This window comes from Sceloporus undulatus, chromosome 3 (genome assembly GCF_019175285.1).
Source record: "Sceloporus undulatus isolate JIND9_A2432 ecotype Alabama chromosome 3, SceUnd_v1.1, whole genome shotgun sequence".
NCBI classification, from domain to species: domain Eukaryota; kingdom Metazoa; phylum Chordata; class Lepidosauria; order Squamata; family Phrynosomatidae; genus Sceloporus; species Sceloporus undulatus.
In genome coordinates this window covers 211,677,346-211,703,842 of record NC_056524.1, presented here as the reverse complement: position 1 = coordinate 211,703,842, position 26,497 = coordinate 211,677,346, and the positions used below count along the sequence as shown (strand labels likewise).

Below are 26,497 nucleotides of genomic sequence, written 5' to 3'. Positions count from 1 at the left end.
GGCCTCTCTCCCCCTCAAGATGGTGGTTGGAGGAGGGCTCTTTGTCTTCCAGGCCAGGCCTCTCTCCCCCTCAAGATGGTGGTTGGAGGAGGGCTCTTTGTCTTCCAGGCCTGGTCTCTCTCTCCCTCAAGATGGTGGTTGGAGGAGGATGAAAAGGAGCCATTGTTGAGCACCCTTTGGGTTCGGCCGGTCAACCAATTACAGATCCATTTAACAGTTACTTTGTCTAGCCCACATTTTACAAGCTTGTTTGCAAGAATGTCATGGGAAACCTTGTCAAAGGCCTTACTGAAATCAAGATATACTATATCCTCAGCATTCCCTTCATCTACCAAGCTGGTAATTTTATCAAAGAAAGAGATCAGATTTGTCTGGCATGACTTCTTTCTCTGAAACCCATGTTGACATTTTGTGATTATGGCATTGCCTTCTAGATGTTCACAGATTCTCTGTTTAATGATCTGCTCTAGAATCTTTCCTGGTATTGATGTCAGACTAACTGGACGATAATTGTTGGGATCCTCTTTTTCCCCCTTTTTGAAGATGGGGACAACATTTGCCCTCCTCCAGTCTGCTGGGATTTCTCCTGTTTTCCAGGAGTTTTCAAATATGATTGCCAATGGCTCCGATATTACATTTGCCAGTTCTTTTAGTACCCTTGGATGTAGTTCATCTGGTCCTGGAGACTTAAATTCATTTAGATTAATAATAATAATAATTAATTTGTTTTATTTATATACCGCTATTCCAAAGATCATAGTGGTGAACAGCAAGTAAGCTAATTAGCAAGTAAGCTAATTTGCCCCCAACAGTCTGGGTACTCATTTTAGCGACCTCGAAAGGATGCAAGCCTGAGTCGAGCTTGGGCCCTTTTGCTGGTCTTGAACTCGCAACCTTGTGGTTTTGAGTGAATGGCTGCAGTACAGGCATTTAACCACTGCGCCACCAGATATTCCTCTACTATCTCTTTACTTATTCTGTGCTGAAATTCCCCTATTCTTTCCTCTGCTCCATTATCCTCAGGTTGAGCACCCTTTGCCTTTTCTGAGAAGACTGAGGCAAAAAAGGTGTTGAGTAATTCTGCCTTTTCTGTCTTCTGTTAGCATTTTGCCATCTTCTCCACGCAGTGGCCCTACCGTTTCCTTCTTTTTCCTTTTGCTGTGGACATATCTAAAAAATCCCTTTTTATTCTTTTTAACTTCTCTAGCAAGCCTGAGTTCATTCTGCGCTTTAGCTTTTCTGACTTTACCCCTACAAATGCCTGAGTACTAATGCCAGAATTGTCCAAGCCATTGTATTCCCCATCACCAAGTATGGAGGTGAGAGCTGGACAGTGAATAAAGCTGGTAAGAAGAAATAAGAAGAAAATTAACACATCTGAGATGTGGTGTTGGAGAAGAGTACTCAGGATACTATGGGCAGCCAAAAAGACAAACGAATGGATCCCAGAACAGATGAGACCTGTATTCTCCCTGTAAGCTAAGATTATTACACTGAGGCTGCTGTACTTTGGCCACATCACGAGAAGGCATGACTCATTAGGAAAGATAATAAGGCCAGGAGAGTGTAGCAGAAAAAGAGAAAGACCATAGGCCAGATGGATAGACTCAACCAGGGAGGCTACAGGCCTAAATCTGCAGGGCCTAAGCAGAGCAGTGGAGGATAGCGGGGTTTGGAGATGTCTCATCCATGGGGTTGTCATGAGTCAAGTTCAACTCAAGGGCAGCTAACAACAACAATAGAAGCCATGGAAAAATATAGAAAAATAGGTTTGATCATTACTGGACTAAATTCCCATGCTGGCTGATTAAAAACAAATCCTACACACGTTCTGCTTGTCTCAGAGAGATGCTGATCAGAGGAATGTGTGACTACCTAAAAGAAGTGTATGGTTTTTCTGTTTTTGTAAAACTTGCAATTTTGATTTCCCCCCCACCTGATATTCTTTCTTTTGATGTGTGATGCCTTCCTTGAAAAATGTTGGAAATATGGCCTTTTCCCTCTTAAAAACAAGTAGACATGTTACTTGCTCAGGAGAGAAATAGATCTGTCTGAGTAAAGGGATTCCAATTTTCTAGCCTTCTGAATGAAAGTCAATTTGTGGTGAACAGGAAAGAAAGAGCAGCCATCTGTTCTTCATCACTCACCCATCATAGGCTCCACTTACTATCCTCTTGCTATCAAAGCGAATGCATCTCACCAGCTCCTCATGACCCTCCAAGACCCGCAAGCAAGCTCCACACTCAATGTCCCATAATCTGGCAAAAGATAAGATGAGCAATCATCACTAGGTAATTGTTTTAAAATACTATACAGGTATTTAAACTAGGAGAGGGAGGACTCTTAACCCCAAATTTTCCTTCTATGTCAGTATTAGAACTAAGAAAACCATGAATTTTCATTTCTAATAAATCTAGGTGCAGCATGATGTTTCTGAATAAATTCCATCCTTTTGGATGCCAGCTTTGCTACTGGAAGAAGACTTGGGTGGTTACTGGAGACATATTTCTCCAATAATGTCTCAAACTTTAGCTTCTGAGGGGAAACCTACCTTTGGTGCCTTGGTAAGTTTTGATTACCATACCATAATGTATGTAAGAGCACCCTTGGTAACAGTTCAGAAGCTTCAAGTAGTATAGAATGCTGTTACTGCTTTGTGGTTGGAATGGGCAGCAAGGAAAAAATGCACAAATTCTTTTGCAGCCAAAATATTAGCAAATTTACTTTCAAGTTCCATACAAAGCTGCTTATATAAATCCATAAACACTTTGGGCCAACTGTATCATAGCATGTGCCTTTACCACAGAAGATCTGCATCTTTCATAGATCTCCATATAATATCTGTCAGTCACAGTACAATATAAAATTGATTTGTTGCCAACACAGCCACAGTTTGACAAAAAAATTATAGCTGATGGGTAAACCATCTATCCCTATCCTGAAGTAAGGGATTTGTAATTGGAATCTGCAGGACTTTTGTAAGGTTGCCCCAAGGGAACAGGTAGTGTTATATTTACTTTATGACTGATGGATACAAAGACAGTTGTTACACAGTTTATGACCCATGAAGCAAATGGCTATGTAACTTGAAAAACTGGTTCCATAGTATTTTGACCTCTCTTCTTTTTCTCTCTTATCATTTTTATGATAATTCTATTCTCCAAGTTGAAGTCTTTTGAAAGACTGCCCTTCTAAGTCTTTAATTCCATAAATTTGTGATGGTATTCTATTGTTCTAGCTTACTGTTTTGCTATCTGGTGATTATGTAAGTTTCTTATTATTTACTGAATTAGTATTGTTTCTATTCACTGTAATGACATCTTCCACAACCTGTTTAACCTTTTATGTGTGTGTTCAAGTAAATGTTGCTTTATTAAGCTTATTTTCAGATTTCAGAATATTTTGCTATCTGTATTTTTGGGTGCAATAATGAATTCCTCATGCAGCTTTGCAATTATTGGGCAATGTATGTTCCCTTAACATAACCCATCTGGTCATGCTAAATTCATATCAAGTAGAGTGGCAGTGGCAATTAAAAACACAACACAAAGAGTGCTGAACATTGCTTATGTCTTCCCTGACGCGGCTTAACCCCCAAGCTATTTTTCTCTTACTGGAACTTACTTCCTATCTTGGAAACCTATCAAAAGAAAAGAAAGTGGCACTAAACCAGTGGTCCCAAACTTTTTCAAGCTATCATCCCCTCTCCTCTTGGGTGACAACTCTAGTGCCCTCCAACATCCATTTCCTGATATTAGGGCTACTGCTGGTGCAGCAGCCAGCTAGTCCGAAGAATGTACCTGAACTGCATCCAGCTAACCACTGCTGCCACTGGCTCCTTCTCCTCCGCCACTGCCACCACCGCCTCTCATGTGCAAATCCATCAGCGGCAGCAGTTCAGGCCTGCTCCTCCATCTTGCACAGGATGGTCTTATAGCAAAAGGAAGTCTGGCTGGCCAGCCGGTCAGTTGATTCCTTCAGGATAACTAGATGCACAGGGAGCAGTGACTGAGAAGCATCTAGCCCGCATCAATCTTTGCTGCAAAGCAGGCACTGGAAAGAGGCTTTTCATTCGTTGCTCGACTGGCCGCTTGGCCACTGTTCCCTTTGCACCCAATCAATCTGGGAGCAACAACCAGGCAGCTGGCTGAGCAGCAGCCAAAAAGCCTTTCACCTGTGCTGGCCTTTGCTGCAAGGCAGTCATGGGCAAAAGGCTTCTTGTTCACTGCTGTTATTCTCTTTGCACCCCTTCACCATAGGAGCAGCAATCCAGCAAACTTGCTAGAGACTGAGAAGCCTCTCACTTATTGCCTCATGGCAAAGGATGGCATAGTCCAGAGGCTTCTCATTTGTTCCTTGGCCAGCTGTCTAGTTGCTGCTCCCAAGGTTATTGGGTGCAAAGGAGAAGCTTCCCTGGGTAAGGAAGGACTCTCAATCCTTCTTCACCAGGGTAGAGACGGGCACAATCAGCTTCCCATTTTTCTCCCCCATGAGGAAGATCTCTCAGTCTGAGAGGCTAAAGACTTTTGAACAATGGACCCCTGATAGTCTTCCCTCTCCTTATCCAGAGTAGTGTCTTTGCCATACAGCTTTAAGTTGTCTCCTCCCTCCCCAAAGTTTGTTTCTTCTGCTATCTCTTACTCCTCATCCACACCATGGTCCTAAAAACAGTTGGCTCCACTAGTTTTTCTTGCATGCCAACACTTTGACTGAAGGCCCTTTGCCCCCCTTTTTCCCCCCCCCCCCCCCCCCCGAGGATTTTTCCACACACACCTAGGGAGCAGTACCACTCACTTAGGGAATCACTAAACTAAAAAAAAAAATGTAGGGAAGAGAGGAGTACAGAGGAAGGTACACTCTCCTTCCTTCCTTCCATTCACGCTGCATTTGAAACAGGCCTGTTCTATATGAATTTGGTGGCAAAGTAATTCTTACATCCCTTGAGTCCACATTTATTCCCAGGCATGAATGTTTTGATTAAAGAGGACATGCTGTTCCTCAGTCTATTAGGGTACCTCCACATTATACTGACAAAGTGGTTGCTAGCTTAAGGTAAACCATGCCCTTGCCTTTCTTTGTGGGAAGCAGCCTGTCTGAAGAGATTTCTCCTACGGTTCAGACAAATGTTTAACAATGCCACCTACCTGGTTCCTATACTGAAAGGACAATTTATGAAAGCAGGACTAAACTGGGATAGTTACATATGACTTTATAATAGGTTATTCCAGGTTCTGTGCCTTGTTCATTCTCCTTATCCTTTAATAGAAGCTGAAATATGAAGAACTGAGATTTCTAGGTATTCCTCACAGTTGCTTACATGTGTAGAATTCCAGTTCAATCACTTTGGAAAACTCAGTATAGATTCTGACATTCTTAATCTTTGTGATACCCTTTGACAGGCAAGAGAAGCTGTACAGAACACTGAAGTCATTTACTTAGAAAATTTACAATCTACATTTAAAAGACAAGAGAGCAGTAAGAGAAATGCATGTTTGAAGCCAAGGTTTTGAACCCTGATTTCAAAAGCATGAAGGCCAACTATGCCCCAACTTGGATTCTGTCCCGATATGCTGTCAACTACTGCAAAATTCTAGCATAAGAATTTTACTCTGTGTAAGCATAAAAGTAATTGTATTCCCCTTTAAATTTATTACCATATTGACATTTATACTTGTTGGTTATTACTATCTGTTGTATTATGGTTGCTTTCCCAAGCTCTGCAATATTTAACTATTTCCTGTTTGGATTCCTATTGAGATTTGTGCTTTCCAAATATTAAGTCTGTAGATTTGTCTTGTTCATTTGTTGTTTTGTTGTTTTCATCACAGTGGCAGACAATTTTTCTGCTACAGTGAAGCATCAGTTCACATATTAAGCAAAGATATTTTTTTTCTCAAAACAAGGTTACCCTTATCAGATCTTTGTTGAATCCTGTCATGAAACAACACTCTTCCATCAAAGCTATGGCATTGTTTAAAAATATTTTGATCTTTAAAAGCTATTAAACAGAATATAGGTGGTGAGCGAGATGATAATTGGATAATGGCTTCAACTGCCCCATTCCAATCCCCCATGTCTCTCATTTAAACTGTCTGCTGCAGCTCTCTGATCTGTTTGTTTTCATTACTCATATAACTGCATTTACCTCAGTAGCTAGTTTTCACTAAAGCTACAATGGTCAATTATCAGCCTTTACAGTTCCTTAATGAAAGGATTTGTTTCTTCACTGTTCTATCTTCATTTGGATACTCAGTTCTTTGGTATATCTGACCTTGGGACAAGTGAATTACACACAACAACAAGAGGAAAGAGGACACCATATATTGGAATGATCTCTGTGAAGTTGAAGGCTTTCATAGCCAGCATCCATATTTTTTTGTGGGTTTTTCGGGCTATGTGGCCATGTTCTATAAGAGTTTATTCCTGACGTTTTGCCAGCATCTGTGGCTGGCATCATCAGAACAATCTCTGTTGGTCTAATCAAAAGGGACTCCTTACCAGTTTGTAAATCTTTGCAAACTCAGTAACATTTGCCACTTTAGGCTGTAAACGGCAACTATTTTTGCTTTTGAAATTACTCCTAAGTGACAATTCAAACTACATTGTTAATCCATTACTCTAGAAGGCTAGTGGTGAAATTGCTACGGAGAAAAACTATACACAGATTTTGAAGAGCATGGCAAGGACTGAGCTGATACGGTATTTCTTGCAGAAACAGATGAAAATAATATTTTTGAGCAGAAACAACAACATTTTCATTGACATGAATCTTGAACTAGAACCCTCTGGTGGCAGAATTCATTTTAAAACGATTTAAGACTACTGAATTTATATGGGAAGCTGTTGCTGTCTACTTGTTTCATGCTGACCAATCAATGACTTTCAATGGTATTTGACAGGTTTCTCTTCTTAAAAACAGTCAAATCCCATCCAACTGTCATAATTTGAATGGCATCTGAAAAATCTACTGTTCTTTGTAGTATGGAAAGGATTAATTCATTGTCTGCTTCCGGCCAGGGGACGGCAAGCAGTCTTAAGTCCACGCCACCTGTTACAAATGGTGCCTACGGCCAAGCACCATAAGAAAAGCTTGGGTGACAAAATGCCAGCAGGATTTTGGTACTGGATTAAAAGCCTCTTCTTGCAAATCCAGCTCTTAAGTAGACACAGAGACCGTAAATAGGAACATCCTACATAACAGTCCATGCCAGTTCTTTCACATACTACATTTTGAGAAATCAGTCTTTTCTGCTGCTTTTGGCTTTCACAGAATACAAAGATATTTACACAACAGCTGCATGTTTTAGGACTCCTGTGGATCAAGTTGAATTTTTGCTTTGGACAATGGAGAGAAAAGATGGCATAAATTAAGGCAGACAGGACTTTCTAATAATGGAGTGAGTTTTACACAGCTCTCTGCCTATGGTAACATGGTTCCTGAAACTCAAGTAACTTTCCCACTTCAGCTCCATCTCCCTCCCCTGGTTCCTTACATCTACTCTTTCCAAAACATTTCTGCAAGATCTTTAAGATTTAATTCAGCTATATGATTTTTTTAATACACACACACACACACATATATAATATGCAATCTCTTTTGAGCTCAGATTTTGAGGTTTCTTGGAATTTTCAGAAACAAAGTACAACTCTTGATTTTTATATCATATTAAGTGACACTTGGGACTTGTTTATACAGTGTGCCCTCGCTGTGCGTGGGTGCACTATACATGGCTTCAAGCTTGCTTTGAAGCTGTGCAACAATAAAATATATGGCCCACGCACTGCCACAAACGTGCACCCCATTGTTTTCAATGGGGCACAGCAATATGCGGAATTCTCTTTATGCAGGGGATCTGGAACAGATCCCCCACATAAGGGAAGGGTCCACTGTATATGCAAGAGAATAAAGTGAAAGAATCCTGAAATGGAAAAGGAGAGTGTATCATATCAAACTGTGTGTGATGACTGCCATTTTTGAATATTCCTACCTTAACCCCCTACAATACACCACATCAAAGCCAAGTTTCTAGAACAAATTTCTCTCTGCTGTGCTAGATACGCTTGAAGATTTTCATGCACAGATTTTCTTTTTAATGTAGAACGACATCTAGAAATGTGGTCTTCCATCTACTCTGTAATCTCAGTTTATTGGAGTGGGGCAGTGTGTCACAGTTACACACCAATGTACAGAACAGCTCATGCTTGCTAGAACAGGGGAAATCAGAGCAGGCATATAGTGAATAGGAAACAGGTTAAGCACTTTCACAATGTTTGCTTCAAAGTGGCCTATGTGAAAAAGTCTACTTGGATACTATAAAAGGCAACACAAGGTCCAGGCAAATGTTGTATTTCTTACCTGATTGTATTATCTGAGGAGCCACTGACTACTAGTCTATCTCTGTATTGAAGACATGCAATGCCCCGCTTGTGGCCATTTAGGGTACGTACAAATTCACAAGTACTCGTGTTCCATACCTGTTGGGGGGACGCAAAAAAAGAAATAGATTGTGCTGAAAACAACAGACATAATGAGGTATTTTGATCAATGTAGGAGCCCTGGTGGCGCAGTGGTTAAATGCCTGTACTGCAGCCACTCACTCAAAACCATAAGGTTGTGAGTTCAATACCAGCAAAAGGGCTCAAGCTTGACTCAGGCATGCATCCTTCCGAGGGCACTAAAATGAGTACCCAGATTGTTGGGGACAATTAGCTTACAGTTGTAAACCGCTTAGACACTGTTAGTTCAGTATGAAGTGATATATAAATGAAGCTGTTTGTTTGTTAAACAAGGATCACACCCACACCCCCAAGTCAGCCTCAAGCGGGCTCAAATGGGCTGTCTGTACAGCCCATTGTGAGGATTATATGGAGGCAAGGGAAACCACATATGACAGCTTGAACTCCTTGGATATAAATGGAACAAATCCAATAATAAATAATTGCTCAAAGTCATAATGTTTTCAAGGTTTGCACCTTTATAGTTCTGTCACCTGATGCCGACACAATGTACTTGTCATCAAAATCTACCACGTTGACAGCTGCCCTATGTCCAACCAGAACTCTTCGAAGCGTGATGTCCGTTGGGGAGGCCATATCCCACACAGCAATGGAACGGTCTTTAGAGCATGTTACCATCATGCCATTATTAAAGCGCAGATGCAGTACCGCTTCACAATGATGAATCAGTGTGTTCAGCATCTCACCCGTATTTACATCCCACACTCTAGAATTTCCGATAAAGACAAGATGAACAGAAAGAGAGAGGTTGTAAACTTCTTAATGTAAGCTGAAGGTCTACTATCTGGATATACTACAAGAGTGCCACAAAGACTGTCGGAATACAGACTATCACAAATTATTTTAAAAGATGGGCCCAATAAACCTATTCTGTAGGCTTAATTCAATGACAATGACTTAAATAGAAGTATGATGTGAAAGAAGCATTTCAATTAAAACACCGTCTCTCAGCAACTTTCTGAGGAAGGGTATTCTTATATCCATTTAAAAGATGGGGAACAATAAATAAAATATGGAGTTGAAGGCTTTCATGGCTGGCATTCATAGTTTTTTGTGGAGTTTTCGGGCTATGTGGCTATGTTCTAGAAGAGTTTTCTTCTTGACGTTTCGCAAGCATCTGTGGCTGGCATCTTCAGAGAATGCTTGCCTGGAAAAGAGTTGGGTATATATATACTGTGTCACCTTGACTCATTTCTCATTTGCATTTGTTGAGTCAGGGGCTTCCCAGCAGATAATGACCACTAATCAAGCAGACATTAATTCTCCTTTGCAGACCCGCCCACCCTGAGGCCTGCCATTAGCAACAAAACAATATACATGCAAATCACTCTTCCTTTCCCAGGGTGACGCAGTATATACCCAACTCTTTTCCAGGCAAGCATTCTCTGAAGATGTCAGCCACAGATGCTGGTGAAACGTCAGGAAGAAAACTCTTCTAGAACATGGCCACATAGTCTGAAAAACCCACAAAAAACAATAAATAAAATATGTAGATTGCTCAATGTGGTATCATGAACTATGAAAAAAGATTCCTGAATTAAACTTCCCTCCTCTATTGAGGACAATGACAGTGTCTATCAAATAAAAGGTGGCAATACAGTTAGCACTGTAATGTCACAACAAGGCAAGGAAATAACAAGAATCATCATAATTAAAAGATTAAATAAGCCTGAGAATCAGAAATTTCTGCTGGAGATGCTGAGTTTCTATGCTTTTGCATGTAATACAGAAACTGAACTCCCCGCAAACGTTTATTTTCTTAAGATATTCCATCTTAATTTTAATAAGCATCGCTACAAAGAAGAATATAGGCAAAATTAACAAAAGAGGAAGAAATGTGCTCTGGATATCATCTCTGTTCCTTAGCAGGAACACTTTCTCAGTATACTTTCTAGCTTTTGCTTTTGACTAATCCATTCTTCATTCATTCATCATCATACTATACTGGGTATCATACTACACAAGTATAGTAATATACTGTGGGCAATATGTGACCTGCAGGTCACATGTCACAGGTCACAAATGCAAAAGAACTGTTCTTGAAAAGAGATGACACTTACTATGTTTCCTTGAGTGTTTCAGTCCGATTCTCATAAAAGATCCAATTAAATCCTGGTTAGTGTGCAGTTGAGCTATGAAAATGTTTTACATTCCTTGTCTTTTTTCAGAATTAGTAGGGCAAAAGAAATATTTAGGTACTATTACATTTTTAATCACTCATACAACCTGCCACTTAAGATTTTTTTGTGGACTAGAATAAATATGGTGGGAAGAGCATAATATTTGGTGCAGTGCTGACCTGTATTTGCCACAAAATATAATCTTGGTTAAGAATGTACAATGGGACCTCGGTATCCACAGGATCCATTCTGGATCCCCCCCCCTCAATGGATACTGAAATCCATGGATGCTCAAGTTCCGTTGACCCCAATGGAGGTGTGTGCATGTTGCCACACCATCATTAGGAACAGCTGGACTTCTCCAAAACACCTGCAGTATTCCTGGTGGTATGTAAACATCCCTGAAGATAAGAAAGGTTGTACAGAGTAAAATATTTCCAATCGTATGTGAAACATCTGAGATACCTATCAATGCTGGTTTTTAAAATACTTTTATTAAACATATACACAACCATCATACTCATATCTAGAAAACACATACACAAACAATAATAAAATTATAAACAATACTAAACAACACAAACAGGCAATACTTACTCTACTCACTTTCCACCCCCTAAGTGATGAATTTATTCTACAAGTTACTATATGTCCTTAAATGATAATATATTTATATTTCTACTTAATACAAACTGTTTAACTTCCAAAACCTAAAACTGACATAAATGAGACTTTTAAAAAGTAATAAGCAATTTGCAATCTTTCTTAAAATTATTCAGTGATTTCTCCTTAATCAACATTGTCAGTTTGTCCATTTCAGCAAGTTCAATTGTCTTCCCCAGTCAATCTTCTTTTGTTGGAGTTGCAACATCTTTACACTTCTGGGCATAGACTATCTTTACTACAGTGATAATATATTGTAAAGTCCTTTCATATTTCTTCAGCTTGTTCAGTTAACATTCCCAACAGAAATGTTTCAGGTTTCAATTGTATTTTAATTTTAAAAATATCCTCCAGAATTGAATGTATTTGCATCCAATACATCTGTGCTTCAGAACAAGTCCATTTCTAACATTTGTTTGAGCTATTTTAACTTTTTTGATAATCTTTCCTGTGTTGAATAACATTGATACATCATCTTATAAACTTTTTCTCTCAAGTTGTAACTCAATTTCCAATTCTTTGTCCACATCGTTTCTGATTGTCCTATTTGAATTGCTGAGCCAATATTTAAGCCCATTTCACCATACAATCTTTTACCTGTCCCCCTTTCATTTATCTCAAGAATTTACCTATTTTAGTAATCAAATTTTTAGCATCAATACATAGTGGAGTTTCAAACTAAAATTTAATTGTTTCAAAGCTTTGGATTTTTAAAATCCATTTTAAATCTTTCAAATAGATATCTATGGGGCAAAACACACTGCTGAAATGATCCAGTTGGAGACCCTGGCTCAATGCTAGGGAATTCTGGGAATTGTAGTTTTGTGAGTCATTTAGCCTTCTGTGTCAGAGAGCCCTGGTGCACAATAAACCACAATTCCCAGGATTCCCTAGCACTGAGCCAGGTCAGATAAAGCAGCCTCAAACTAGATTATATCTGCAGTGTGTTTTGGAACTATAAGAGCCAGTTCAAAACATGACCCATAGACTCTAACTGCTCTCTAAATTTCAATCTACAGTGGACCCTTGTTATACACTGGGGTTTGGTTCCAAGATCCCCCGTGGATAACAAAATCCGTGTATGCTCAAATCCCATTAAATATAATGACATAGTAAAATGGTGTCCCTTATAAAAAATGGACAATCAAGGTTTGATATTTGAAATTTATAATTTTTTTTGAACATTTTCAAACCGTGGATGCTTGAATCCATGTATAAAAAATCCATGTATAAGAAGGACTGACTGTATATTGACTATTTTGCCTATCATTCCTGTTTTGACAAAGATTCGGTAAAATTACTGCAATGCATTATATGTGAAAATAACCATATGGAGTGTTTGGAAGCTTCAACTTAATGCAGAGTCAAGGGAGTATAAAAATGAGATCATATTAAGCCAGTACTTGAAGAACTACACCGGCTACCAGTTTTACCTCATGGCAAAATTTAAACTGCTGGCATTGACCTTGAAAGTGCTAACTGGTTTAAGCTAAGGCAAATGGAATGAATGTTAATATCTTCTATGAGGCTCTTCTGGATTGTTTTCAGCATTTTCAGTAAGGTTCATTAATCAAGAATCAACATTGTTAACTTTTTGACATCAAGTAAAGACTTTCCTGTTTACCAAAAATTTTGTGCGACCAGCAAAATAGGTTTTTTTTTTTTTTTTGGGTGGTGGTGGTGTTGCTTGTTGCTTCTCCACATTTAAAAATTTGCTCCATAACTCCACAATTTCATTAATGTACAGGCTGCCCTGGAAGTCTTTGTCAAGATATACTGTATACCATGTATAAGTCGACTTCCTGTGTAAATTAAAGTCAGGTTCTGGAGCCAAAATTATGGATTTTGATATGACCCATGGACAAGTCAATGGTAACATTTAGGTGTGTGTAACAAAGGATATAAAGGAAAACAACACCAAAGAACTTACAAAATTCCAGCAGATAGAACTGTTTGTTTTCACCCTAACAACTTGATGGATGCGGAAGGAACTACAGTAAATACTGGCTGTGTGATGTGCGGGGGAGGCAACCAGGAATGGGTAAAGGTAAGAAAACATGCACATCAAAAAGGATGGAAAGACAAGAGTTTAAGGTATAGTACAGTAGAAGTTTGGTATCCACTGGGATTTGGTTCCAGGACCCCTGTGGATACCAAAATCAGTGGGTGTTCAAGTCCCATTAAGTACAGTGGATAGCAAAATGGTGTCATTTATATAAAATGGCAAAATCAAGGCATGCCTTCTGTAATTTTATATAGTTTTGAATATTTTCAAGTGTGGATGTTTGAATCCGTGGATAAAGAATCTATAGATAGGGAAGGTTAACTGTATTAACTGTTATCAAAAAAGGAACCATACTCTTTTCCAAGTAGAATGGTGAAAGGGGAGAGCTTAGGTAGTCCAGGGAAAACCGAAAAGAAATACCAACCCCCTCTATTCTCTCGGCACTCCTTTGAGGCAATGCATTAAAGAGCTGCCACTGCTGCCATTTTCCCACCCAGACTTTCAAAAAGGCCAGAAGTGACACTACAATAGAAATATTAGAGGGGGTTGGTGCTTCTTTTAGGTTATTTCAGGATGGACTGAGCACTTGTCTTTCTCCACTCTACTCAGAGAAAGAGATAGTTCCTTTTTTATTAGAATTAAGGTACAGTACTTACAAGAATAAGTTAACCCAGTTTTTTGGGGTCAATTTTTTGACTAAAATTTCTAGACTTATATATTATATATAGTAAGTACTGTAAATGAACAAATGAATGAATACAATAAATACCTGACAGTGGAATCTGATGATCCAGTGATGATCACTCGCTCATCATACTGGAGGCAAAGGACTGACCCTGTGTGTCCAGTCAGAATCCTCTTGCATTCTAGTGTATTCTTGTCCCAGATCTAGGAAGGCAAAGGGGACTTCATCACCCTGGATCTTCATCATAAGGTGAATGGACTGTATTGCTAGACTGGCTTTTTTGTTTTCTACAACACAGCATTTTATTTCCTAAGGCGAGCAGAACTTCTTTAAGTGGCACACAATGCACTTTGTATTCCACAGGCACTTTGGAGCAATATAAACTATCCTTAATATCTCTGTTTTTAATATGAACATAGTGTTTACCCTTCTCATTAGGGAACAGGAAGACTTTAATTACTGAAGGACCAATAACATTGCTTGCAATGAACACAGTGCATGAAAATGAAGCAGATGATATAGATTTATTCTTCTTGTTCAGAAAAGAAGGAGGAAAACCAATGAATTTAGAAGTCAAACTTGATGTGGAAGGGAGTGGAGCAAAGAGAAGTGAAAGATTAACCCCATTTCTCTCAGGTTTTTTTTTGCTACATTGCTCTGCCTAAACGAAGTTACACCTGCATTTTTTCTAGAAATTGACTTTTTATCCTATTTTATATGAACTGAGGAACTCCCACCTTGATAGTATTGTCTCGGAGGCCACTCACTATCTTCTGATCATCATACTGTAAACAATAAACTCCTTTGCTTGTTTCACTTCGACAGTGGATTCGTTGTAAGCTATGCCTTCCACATCTCCAGTTTGATTCTATTGTCTGACGGAGGGGAAAAAAGTAAAGTGTGGCAGAAACATCATAGAAATTTTTAAACAATTCAGTATGCTAGATTCCTGAGACAACAGAGGCAGTTCTAATGCTGAAATCATTTACCAATATATATTCCTAGGGCATGCTATATAGGAAATGGGACATGCTGCTCCTTCCCTACTTTCCCAGGCTCAATTTCAAACCTTTCCAAGAGGATGTTAGCCACTACCAAGAAGACAGAAACACCAACCATCTACAATACAGTTCATTGATAGCATTGGCAGGCTTATTCAAGGGTTTCTTGGTCAGAGAAAGGCAAAGGCAAACCTGCTCTGAACAAATCTTGTCAAGAAAAACCTGAGACAGGTTCACCTTGGGGTTGCCATAACTTGGAAACAACTTGAAACATCATCATCATCATCATCATCATCATCAATAGCGACCAACTGTCAGGAGAGATGTTTCATCTGAGTCTCTCTCACTTCCTTGACTGGAGTATATGGCAGAATGCTTGCTAACTCTTGTCCACTTCAACCTACACTTCTGTTGACTGTATTCCTGGTTGTCCATTAGAGAATATTTTCCCCTCTTTCCCAACCGTTCTGTTGTTGTTCAGCACATGTTCCACTGGGCCCTAATCCTCCAGCTTTCTTTGGAACAACTTTTCCACAATTAAGTTCAACTGCTAAATAAACAATGGGTCTTGATTTTATCTTAACACTAGAAGGAGCTCAAGCATCTACTGAACCTAAGAAGACTCACTGTGATGTAGTCAGATAACCCTTGATCATTAATAAGATACTGACATGGTTATGGCTTACTGCATAAGGGAACATTAATTGTGATTACAAGTTTGTACCACATCATATGCTTTTATTCTTTTACTCCAGCTTCTAGAAAGACAGGACACAATCTCAGTTCTTACCATGAAAGTGCATTCCTCTTCAGTAAAAGGGATGGAGAGACAATGTATGGTTAGATCAGAGTGTAAAAAAATTATTTTGACTACAGCCAGTATTCATACTGGCAGGGCAATTCTAGGACTTATGTTACCTCAAAGAACTTTTCCAAGCTCTGGAATAGATGAACAGGTTGCCTACCTGTAACTGTGGTTCTTCAAGTGGTCATTTGTGAACTCACACAAACAGGTTATCTGGACCTGCACAATACATCTTTTAGAACCTTCTAGAACAGTAAAATTAGTGTTTTGGTGGTAGCCAAACACTCCATGCTCCTGACCCATGCACTTCCTGCCTAAATCCCCAGTTCCACAAATACCAAAGCAGCAGCTAAGGAGTTAAGGAAGGCAAGATGAGGGAAGGATGGGCAGGGTTGTGTGAGTTCACAGATGACAACGCAAAGAACTACAGTTACAGGCAAACAACCTGTTTTTCTTCTTTGTGGTCTCTGTGACTTGCATAAATGGGAGACTAGCAAGCTAGTAACCATAGGAGGAAGTAGTAACATGCAACACAGGTCTCCCAAATGCCATCTTCATCTGGGACCTTGTTTCCAGTGTATAGTGTAAGATGAAGGTTGATGACTGGGGCCAGGTGGCAGCTCTGTAGAAGTCCAACCACCATCACCATAGAGAAAGATGTATTCTCTGCAGAACTGTCAGCCTCTTGTGTAGAGAGCTGATGAGAGGATGGAAGAATGACAGGAACTACACTTATAGAAGTCTCATTCATAATCTCACAAAGGGTGTTACCGACGTCATTGAGGCCATGAACCTCAGGTGGACCTGAATGTCTCTGCCACGTACTCTTTGATTGTGAAATTATCAAAAGGTGGCTTTCTGAAGGCAATATGTCTGTCATCAGGAAAAAAAGTGGCCTGAGCAAGGGAGTCTAGTAAGGCCCCTATAAACTGTACATATAGTGATGGTTCTCAGTGGAATTTTTCAAGGTTCTCAATAAGGCCTAAAAATTTCAAAAGCTGCTGTGTTAAATGATATTAATGAGAAGATGCTGATGAGTGTAAGCAGCCAAAAGCCAATTGTTTATATAAGGAAACAGAATGACACCTTGTTGACGAAGCCAAGCAGCCACAACCATCATGAACTTGGTGAACACCCACAGGGCAGTGCAATGATCATATAGCAAGATGTAGAAGCAGTAAGCTTGTCTTCCCACAGTGAAGCATACGAAGTGCCTGTGGGAGAGTCTGATCATGATGTGGAAATAAGCATCTTTCAGGTCCAGAATAGCAAACTATAATAGAGATGGTAAAATGGAGTTTATCTCAACCAATAGGACCTGGGCCTAACTGAAGACTGCTGCTGAGAGTGAAAGCTGAATTTGGTAGCTGTGCAGCACATTTTGTATGTATGCCCCAATTTACCATCAGTCTCAGCATTGAAGAGACCACCATTACTGAAAGGGAGATCCTCAATTATTGCTCTGGCTTGATGTGAGAGTCTAGATCAGTGATGGCGAACCTATGGCACGCGTGCCAGAGGTGGCACTCAGAGCCCTCTCTGTGGGCACATGTGCCATCGCCCCAGCACAGAGTTTGCCAGAGTTTGTTACCAGAAAGACAGAGGGACATGGCACTTTGCAATAAATAAGTGGGTTTTGGGTTGCAGTTTGGGCACTTGGCCCGTAAAAGGTTCACCATCACTGGCCTAGATTATCTGAACCAAGCATAATGCTGGAGCTCAATAATTCCTTTCTGCTGCAATTAGCAGCAGGCTGAGATTTGGTAATCTGCTGCCCAGTTAACCTATGGCCTCTCGCCTTCAGGATGGCAGTTACTTTAGGTTCTCCTCTGAGAGTATGACTAAAGATGGGGACACCTTCTCCCACAGAAACTGCTGATTATGCTCCCATACAAGCTCCATAATTTGCAGTCCTGATGAGAAGGGCAGCAGTGAATTTGCACCTTGTGGCATCCACCTTTTTCCTCTCCCGATCAGCAGGGGTAGAATGGAATTTCTGGAAGGTCTTTGATTGGGCAGCATCCATGAGGATGGAGTTTGGTTTTGGATACAGGACCAGCCGTTCAGATTCCAATTCTATTGCCCTGTAATGACCTTCTAACTTTTTAAAGGTTAAAGGGATGGTTGGTGGATTTGTCCAGAACCATATGACTCAGTAGAGAAGAAAAGAAATAGAAGCTGATGCAGGACCCTGATTTTGAACAGGTTGAAAGACTGGGTCCACTACTGAAGGCTCCTTTGCCATCCTAAGCATCTGCTCTATGAAAGGCCCTACACCATCTGTAGGAGAATTCAGGTCATTATTTGCCAACCAGTGCTGAAGAAGCCTGCTAGGCAACCACTATAGAGGATTTGGAAGATGAATCTCAGTCATCTCCTGAACTGGAAATGTCAAGCCAAGGTGATGGCCAAGATGGAGGAATCAGAGTGACTGAGGCCAGACAAACATGCCCCATATCCGATCCCAAAACTGCAGTGTTTGATGTCAAAGAGCCAGGTAGAAAGTGAACTCAAGATGGAGAGGGAGCCCAAGATGGAGAGTGAGATGGAACTGAAAAGTCAGGCTGATATGGACCATCCTGTGAAGGACAGTGAGGCATGAGTGAGGCAAAAGTGATACTGTGGTTGATGAGACCAACCCTGGTACCAATTCACAGTGTTATACTTATGACAATGCAACTCATTGAAATTGTGAAAATGAATGTAGTCACAGCCCTTTCAGTAATAGAAAGAGGACATTGGGTTCTGATAAAAATGGTATAGGGACACCTCTGCATTTGATACCGACAAAAGTCGCAATGATATGGGTGGGGGTAAAGGCCTGGCAGTGTTTATATGTCTCCACATATGCCTCTCACCTAGACACACGAGGCACTTAGAACAACCATCCTTTTCTGGGATTCTGCCAATTTAGGGTGCAAACACACAGGCCAAAATAAAGCTGCTTTGGGTCACTTTGGAGTTATGCTGTTTAAATGCTGTATGCATCCTAAGAGGCCGAAAGCCATGCCAAAGCCACGCTCCAGTCCTAAGGACTAGAGCACAGCTTTGGTGCAGCTTCTAGTCTCTTAAGATGTGTTTGTCATTTAAACACATACCTCCAAAGTGACCTGAAGCAGCTTTATTTTGGCCTGTCTGTTCAGGCCCATAGTCTTAAATTATCTAGACTCTAAATCCTTCTAGCAGAAGCCATTATCCAAACAGACCCAGAGGTTGTTGAAAGCTGAAATACCAACCATATCTGTGAGGCAAAGAATAGTCATGGAAGCCTGAGGTCAAAAACAAGTAAAACAGAAGAATCACCAAAATCAAAATGCAAAGAGAGAGAGAGAGAGAGAGAGAGAGAGAGAGAGAGAAGAAAGTCTTTAAACCAAATCCAAGCCAAATCAATCCAAAACAGTCAGTCAGACAAATGCTCAAACAAGCTGCTCATGAACCTGCTACTGTCACAGACAAAAAGGACCTGAGGTTTTAGGAGGGAAATATGGAGGTTAGGCATGTGGAGGGGGGAAAGGCTATCACCAAATGCATATTGTACTGCTCCAGAAGGTTCCGAAAGGGGCAGAGTCAGAGACCATAACGAAGTAGTACTGTATCATGTATAAGTCTAGAAATTTTAGTCAAAAAAATTGACCCCCAAAAACCTGTGTCGACTTACCCAAGGGCTAATGTAAGTACTGTACTTTAACTCTTATATAAAAAAGAAACCATCCCCTGGTGAGAGGCAAGAGTGTAATCTGTCTTAAAAGTACTGAACATCCCCCCCCTAGTATTTCATCCATCCAGCCTTTAATGTGAGCACAAACAGTTATGCTTGCTGGAATTTTTTAAGTTCTTTGACATTGTTTCCTTTGCTACATCCTTTAAATGTTGTTTGCTATGTGCCCATATGTTTTACCCTTGATTTATCTACAGGTCATATCAAAGTTCATAATTTGGGCCCCAAAATCTGCCCTCAACTTATAAGGCAAGTAGTATATGGTTGTATATACAATACATTAAAAACTAAGTAAAAAAAGGTTATTTCTAAAAAGGATAAGACTTCAAGTGGAAAAAGGACACTTTTTAATCACCAAAAGGACACACAGTTCTCTGTCATTCTCCATATATGTGGTAGGAAGCCATACTTGGTAGGTCTTGCCGCAGGAAATTTATAGCAACTAAAGTAACCCTAAGAAGCTGAAGTTTGTGATTTCTCCCTCATGTTTTCTGGCTCTTACCTCTATATCCTGTATAATTTTGGGATAAAGTGCTCTGTAGAAGGAGTTGGGTGGGGCCATCCCATCGGGAGGCTTGTTTTTAAAAAGGTATTGTCCCCTACAAGAAAGAAAGAAAGAAGGAAAGGAATGAAGAGTAGCATTACTTATGGACTTGGCTATTTTGTATAGCAGTTGTAAGAGACTTGTAGCACTCCAGTTGCTGGCCAGAAAGAAAAAGCTGATCAGATTTAGAATAGATGTCTTACCCCACTGTTTTCTAATATTATTGCTTTTAGACACCAGGCAAATTTAGTAGGTGCCTAACTAAATCTATAGCTGTTTTTTATCTTATAAAAGGAAGAAGTAAAACTTTGCCAGTTGTTAGTGGGGAAGGATAAGTAGAGCACTTTCAAAGGAAAGTGACAGCAAAAGAACATCTCAGAGACTAGCGTGTTCTCAACAATCTAACTGGTCCTAAGGTAAAAATAATTAAATAATCCACAGTGTTAGTAACTGCATTTTACTGCTACTCCCAGGATCTGGTAAACTGCTTTATTGTTGAACATGGCCTGGTTGTGGAATGCACACAGGCTATGCCAGATTGTGAGAGAAGTGTGTGTGTCTGCAGATGGGATGGAGGTGACAATGAATGGCAATCACTTCCTGCTGTGTCATTTAAAAAAAAAAAACACTTGTGAAAGTTAAGGAGGCAACGAACACTGCAGAAGCTACAAATCCCATCACAGGCATACTGACTACTTTTTTGCCTGGAAACATTCCAGGAGAGATGGGCAGAGATGTCTCAGAGGATAGTCTTTGCAGCTCAGGCATGACATCTAACCTACATCAGTTCTCTGCTCTCCTTTCCTGTTACATTTCAGTGATACATGATAGTTTTCTTCCCCCTACTGAGCTCCCTTGCTCTAAATCAGTGATAGGTAATGTGTGGCCCTTGGGACACAAGTCTAGCCTTGAAGCCCCTAAGAAGGACCAAATTTAAATTTAAAAATGTTTTCAAGCCAATTTTCAGGTGATTTTTTTTGCCCCCAAACCTTCCAAAATTTGTCAAAACTGCACTGGTCTGCTTCCCCTAACCCTACAAAGCTTCCCAAACATTCCAAAAACAGCATTAAAAAACAAACAAAAAAATGACCAAAAACCAGCCCATATGACAGGTGGCAGTGATGCTACATCACTCTGGGCACGCCAAAATATGCTGGTGAGGCAGAAAGAGGAAAAGTGGCCCCCACTTCCTGTGCAGTTGCTCCCCCCCTACTCTAAACTTTGAAGCTATCCTGAGATGTTTCTTTACATGTGAGGTATCCCAGAATGTGCAGGGTGAACAACACACGAAGGTTCAACAACTACGTAATAAATGATCTGAATTTTCAATTACTACAACAGAATCCAAAGTAATGATTTTAAAAATATATATCTATGTTTTATTTCTTTTAAAAGGTAAAGGTAAAGGTATTCCCCATTGAGAAGGTTGTCAAGTTGTGTCCGACTGCAGGGGGAGGTGCTCATCTCTGTTACTAAGCCAAAGAGACTACTCTGTGATCATGTGGCCAGCATGATTGCACAGAATGCTGTTTATCTTCCAACAGAAGTGGTACTTATCATCTACAGTGGTCCCTTGGCTTATGTGGGGGATTAGTTCCAGATCCCCCCCCACGTAAGCCAAAAACGCGTAAGCTTGAGTTCCATTCGATTGAATGGGGCTTGTGCTTGTGGCGTGGGAGAGTGCGCGTGCCATGGGTGCACGCGCCATTCACTCTCCCATCGCACAGCATCCGCGTAAACAGGAAGCTGCATATGGGTCACCCGCCTATAGCACGGGCACACTGTACTTGCATTTGCATGTTTTCGAACTGCTAGGTTGGCAGAAGCTGGGACTAGTGATGGGAGCTCACTCCATCATGTGGCACTTGGGCCTTGAGCTGCCAACCTGCTGATCTTGCAATCATCAGAATCAGCATCTTAGCCACTTGAGTGACCACATCTCTTTTTATTTCTTTTACAGTTCATTTTATTTGTTTATTTGTTTATGCATGCATGCTTTGGAGTTCTCCAGATGTGGAATCATATTTTCCTTATTACTGTGAAGAATAGAGAATTCTGAATATAAATGTTGAGTTTATTTTGGAATTTTGGAAATATATTTGGAAAATATATTGATAAATAAAACACCCAGCTATGTTACTAAGGGATTTATTGCTAGCATATCTACAAGGTATTGTACTGAAATATCTTACATTATGGGATTTTGACAGCCTCATAATAATTTATTGCCTTTTTGGTGCTGGGAAGCAAGAGAAGACACTTCCGACTATAATGTTTATTCCTTTGTAACTGCAATATGTCAATCTTGTTAGATCCACTGATCAATCAATAAAAATAGTGAATAGTGACATAAGGAGAAAACTATGTGATTTAAAAGCATTTCAGACAAACACAACTCTAATCGCTGACAATATTTCAAGCTTTATAATAAAAACGTGATACTACAGAGTAATTAAGCTTTGCCAGTTCATTGTTCAGTAACCTTCTCTAAACAAACAATGTTATCTCCTGCAGAGTGAAAGAGGGGATACTGTCACTGCAATAGTTTTTGTACCTAATGAGAATCAAAGAGTGATCAGGCATTGAACTGTTATCCTAGAATATATCATAAGTAAACTGTGCCATTTTCTATGGCTTTGGAAGTGCATTATTTTTATATGATGGAAATAGAATGTTAAGAAGGAAATTTCCTTTAGCACCATGAAGGTGCTAGAACTAAAACATTACTATTTCTGCTCACACACTGTATTAATATGCTCTCTCATGTGTTAACTATGAGTTACCAGCTACACTATGTTGGACCTCAAACGATTTCTTAAACTTGGTCATGTATTACTTACTGGATAATGTAACTATAGAACAAACCTTATTTGTTGTTAATGTTATTAAGAAAAAAGCAATCCAGGTATTTCTGGTAATCAATGCTAGGAACTAGCTGAATTTTAGGAACTTTAGAAGACCTAAAAAGATTTAATAAACATTATTTCTCCCCATAAATTATAACATCCCTAGTGTGAAAGCTATTAACAGAATTTGCACTTGCAGGTTTGCAGCGTTATTATTTTTTCTAAACATTTAATAACAGTTAAAATGCCTTAGCTGTCACTTTTCTCTTGTTTATTTTATGAAATATTCATGCTCAACTGTATCACAGACAACGTATCAGCCATGTCCCTGGAAGAGAAAATTGTGTATTAAGGGAATTACCCCAGAGAGAGAAGTATCTAATGAAATGTTAGCAGAGAAGCTGTAGACCTGGGTTAGGGCATGTGTAATAGAAAGACTACTCTATTTGATTAACTAATTCAACTGAATTTCTGAATCCTTATCCTCAGTGGTCTGTATTCTGTGCTTTGTGACTGCGAATTAAATAAATCTCTAATTGCACAAATATGTTGAGAAAACAAAATGATCTGTAAAACACACCTACCTTTGGCTTCTAGAAGTTTATCTATTACCTATACAACTACTCAACCTACCTGCTTTTTATAAATTATGCCTGCCCCCACTTGGATTATGGGCTGACCTTATAACTACTAAATTTTCAATATTCATTAGGAGCGAAAAGACCTAGAAAATGTAGTACATGCACTGGTAACCTCTCACTTGGATTTCTGTAATGCGCTCTACATGGGGCTACCTTTGTATCAGGTTCGGAAGCTTCAGCTGATTCAAAATGCTGCAGCCAGATTGATTACGGGGATAGCTAGATCAGATCATATAACACCCGTATTAAAATCTCTCCACTGGCTGCCAATTCACTTCCGGTCCCAATACAAAGTGTTGGTTATTACCTTTAAAGCCCTAAATGGCTTGGGCCCTGGTTATTTGAGGGAATGCCTCTCCCTGCATAATCCACCCCGCACTCTCAGAACAACAGGTAAATTATTACTCGAACACCCTAAGGTGAGGTTGGCGACTACCCACCAAAGAGCTTACACGGCTGTAGCTCTTCCAGAAGAGATCCGCCTCAGTGGTACAGTGGAAGCCTTTACAAAGGCATTGAAAACCTACCTCTTCCAACAAGCTTATCCTACCAATTCCTTGTAATAAAAGTATCCCCCAAATTGATTGATTATGTATTATATATATTTTATGTTTTTAATACTGCTGCATTCATGTTTTTAGATAATTATATTGGATTGAAATTTGTATTACCGTTTTTAATTTGCTCGTATTGTAATATGACATTGGTCATTATTCAAATGCTGTACACTGCTTTGATCTACAAGGAAAAGCGGTATATAAATAAACAATTTATATTTAATATTATATTATTATATACCAATATGAAGGAAGAATGTGGCATTTATGTTTTTCTAGGGTGAACATAATTGGGTGGACTTTATCTTTGGATTAGTCATTTCTTCTTAATTAGGAGGTAGGGTCTAATAATGTAGTTGCTTCTTCTAACAGAGGGGCCTTCCTCATGCACTAGGAGCAGAAGAAAGGAAGAACTCATCAACCCTGTATCTAATAACAAAAATGTGTTAATTTGGAGATAGTGGGGTTGACCTGGAGGTAAGCCATATTTTATTCACATCTCATGATCCAGTAAGTTATTGTAATACTGTGCTGGGCACCCATGGTATGGGATGTGAGAGTCAATATTTCTTCCCCAAATGGTGTCTGCTACTGTGTCCTTCAGTGACTGAGATACTGTCGTCCTAATATAAGGTGGAATTCTAGGAGCAAGTAGAGTCCCTTGGTATGGTCAGTTCACCCTTGAGGAAATGGGGAAGTGTACACACCACTCACTGAGTCTTGCCAATGTTGAAAACTCCCATTCCTCAGTAAGCTCCACTGTGAGGAAGAGAAGATGCATTTGATTTTAAAACAACAATGCTGAGCTTTCATGAGTGCTGTAACTGTCATTAGGCAAGGCCAGTCAAGAGTTGATGAGGGGAGAGGAAGTGCCAACTTCTTGACAGAGCAACTAACTAACTGGACATTGCCTCCTGATCTACTCCTGAGGTACCTGCTCCTGAAGTTTCTGGAACACCTTCTGGAGTGAAAAGAGAACAGCTGTTCGCAGAGAACAGTCTAAAGGAAAGGACTATGTGTCATATTTTAAACATCCTCCTCTAGCTTTCAGGTAAAATGAAATCACAGCACACCATTTAATTACAAAGTCATTCACTGGAACCTAATTCTTTGACTAAGCAAGAGGAAAATGCATATATGATAGTCTCACCATCCTCTCCGCTCTGCCAAACCCCTCCATAAGGAGTCTGTCCGGACCATCCTCTCAATCAGCTTCTTCCATAGCATGCCATCAGATGTCACCCGGTACCATTCCTTACACACCAGCTCAACAGCACACAAAGATTTTGCATCCAGGTATGACAGGATATTCTCTGCAATGTGATCCAGGCCTCGAGCTGGAAAGAAAGTCAGGCTGTGAGCACTTGGGAGCTCATCAAGAGTCCATGACTGTTTAGAACACATTTTCATCCCTATCATTGCTTGCTCCCTTCCTTGTTATTACAGAGCTGGGATGATAAAGCAAAAAATAGTCTCTTGTGAAGTTCAGAAACCAGAAGCTTTTTTGAGATAAGAAAGAGCAAAACATTAAAGATAATAAAGAATCCAGCAAGTCATTCCAATTTATTTCTATGAGTTTTTAGCACTGGGGGATGTTCTATGGAAGGCTTAGTACATCAGTAAGCAGTACAGAAATGTACTTGCTACTTGCTATTGCTTTTCTTTCTTGATGATGTATCCCTCCAAATCTTGCTATATTAGTGCTATTTCTCATTTTGCTACTACAGCTTGTAGTCCAACAGCTCAAAAGCTGCTTTTTACTAATACAAGAACTCCTTGATGACTGAAAAACAGAAAACCCCAAAACATATGCACGTCCATTTCTTAATGCCCACCTTGAAGGAAATGGTACACGTGTATGTATGTATGTTGTGCCTGTACGTGTGTATGTATGTGGTGAGACAGCCATCACAAAGAGCAAGTTAAATTTTTTTTACTGATGCTACTTATTTTGCCAGAATGAAGAAAAACATGTAACATGAAACAAGCAAATAGGAAGCATTTCCCAACATAACCAATAAAAGGACTGACTGTGATGTTAACTGATATTTTTTTTAAAAGGGGCAGTGGCTAATATACAAAACAGACAGTGCATTGATAAATGGGTTAATATCATGTAAGTAGAAAGGGATTCATTCTGGGCTACTTGAGCTGGCTAGGTTCCTCCACTGAATTACTGTCCCAAATGTGTGCAGCTTCCACACCCAGAAGAACAAGAAGCCTCTAATATATCTCACAAGAGCCAGCATGGTGTGATGATTTAAGCACTGGACTATGACTTTAAGAACAGAGTTCAAATCCCCACTCAGGTGTGGAAACACACTGGGAGAACTTGGACAAGTTACACTCTCTTAGTCTCATAGGAAGGCAATTACAAACCCTTGTAATAGGTTCA

General features: G+C 39.8%; 1 protein-coding gene across 7 annotated transcripts in view; it reads right to left on the bottom strand.

Moving 5' to 3' along the window:
* BTRC (beta-transducin repeat containing E3 ubiquitin protein ligase) overlaps nt 1-26,497 on the bottom strand; it is a 207,816-nt gene that overhangs the window by 24,215 nt on the left and 157,104 nt on the right. For all 7 annotated transcript variants that reach the window (XM_042456505.1, XM_042456509.1, XM_042456506.1 and 4 more), the window contains 7 exons: nt 25,253-25,439; nt 20,017-20,113; nt 14,728-14,865; nt 14,075-14,193; nt 8,974-9,223; nt 8,357-8,475; nt 2,148-2,258 (listed from right to left, as the gene is read on the bottom strand). In XM_042456505.1, coding sequence (XP_042312439.1) covers nt 2,148-2,258; nt 8,357-8,475; nt 8,974-9,223; nt 14,075-14,193; nt 14,728-14,865; nt 20,017-20,113; nt 25,253-25,439 — 1,021 coding nt within the window. The remainder of the gene's footprint in view (nt 1-2,147; nt 2,259-8,356; nt 8,476-8,973; nt 9,224-14,074; nt 14,194-14,727; nt 14,866-20,016; nt 20,114-25,252; nt 25,440-26,497) is intronic.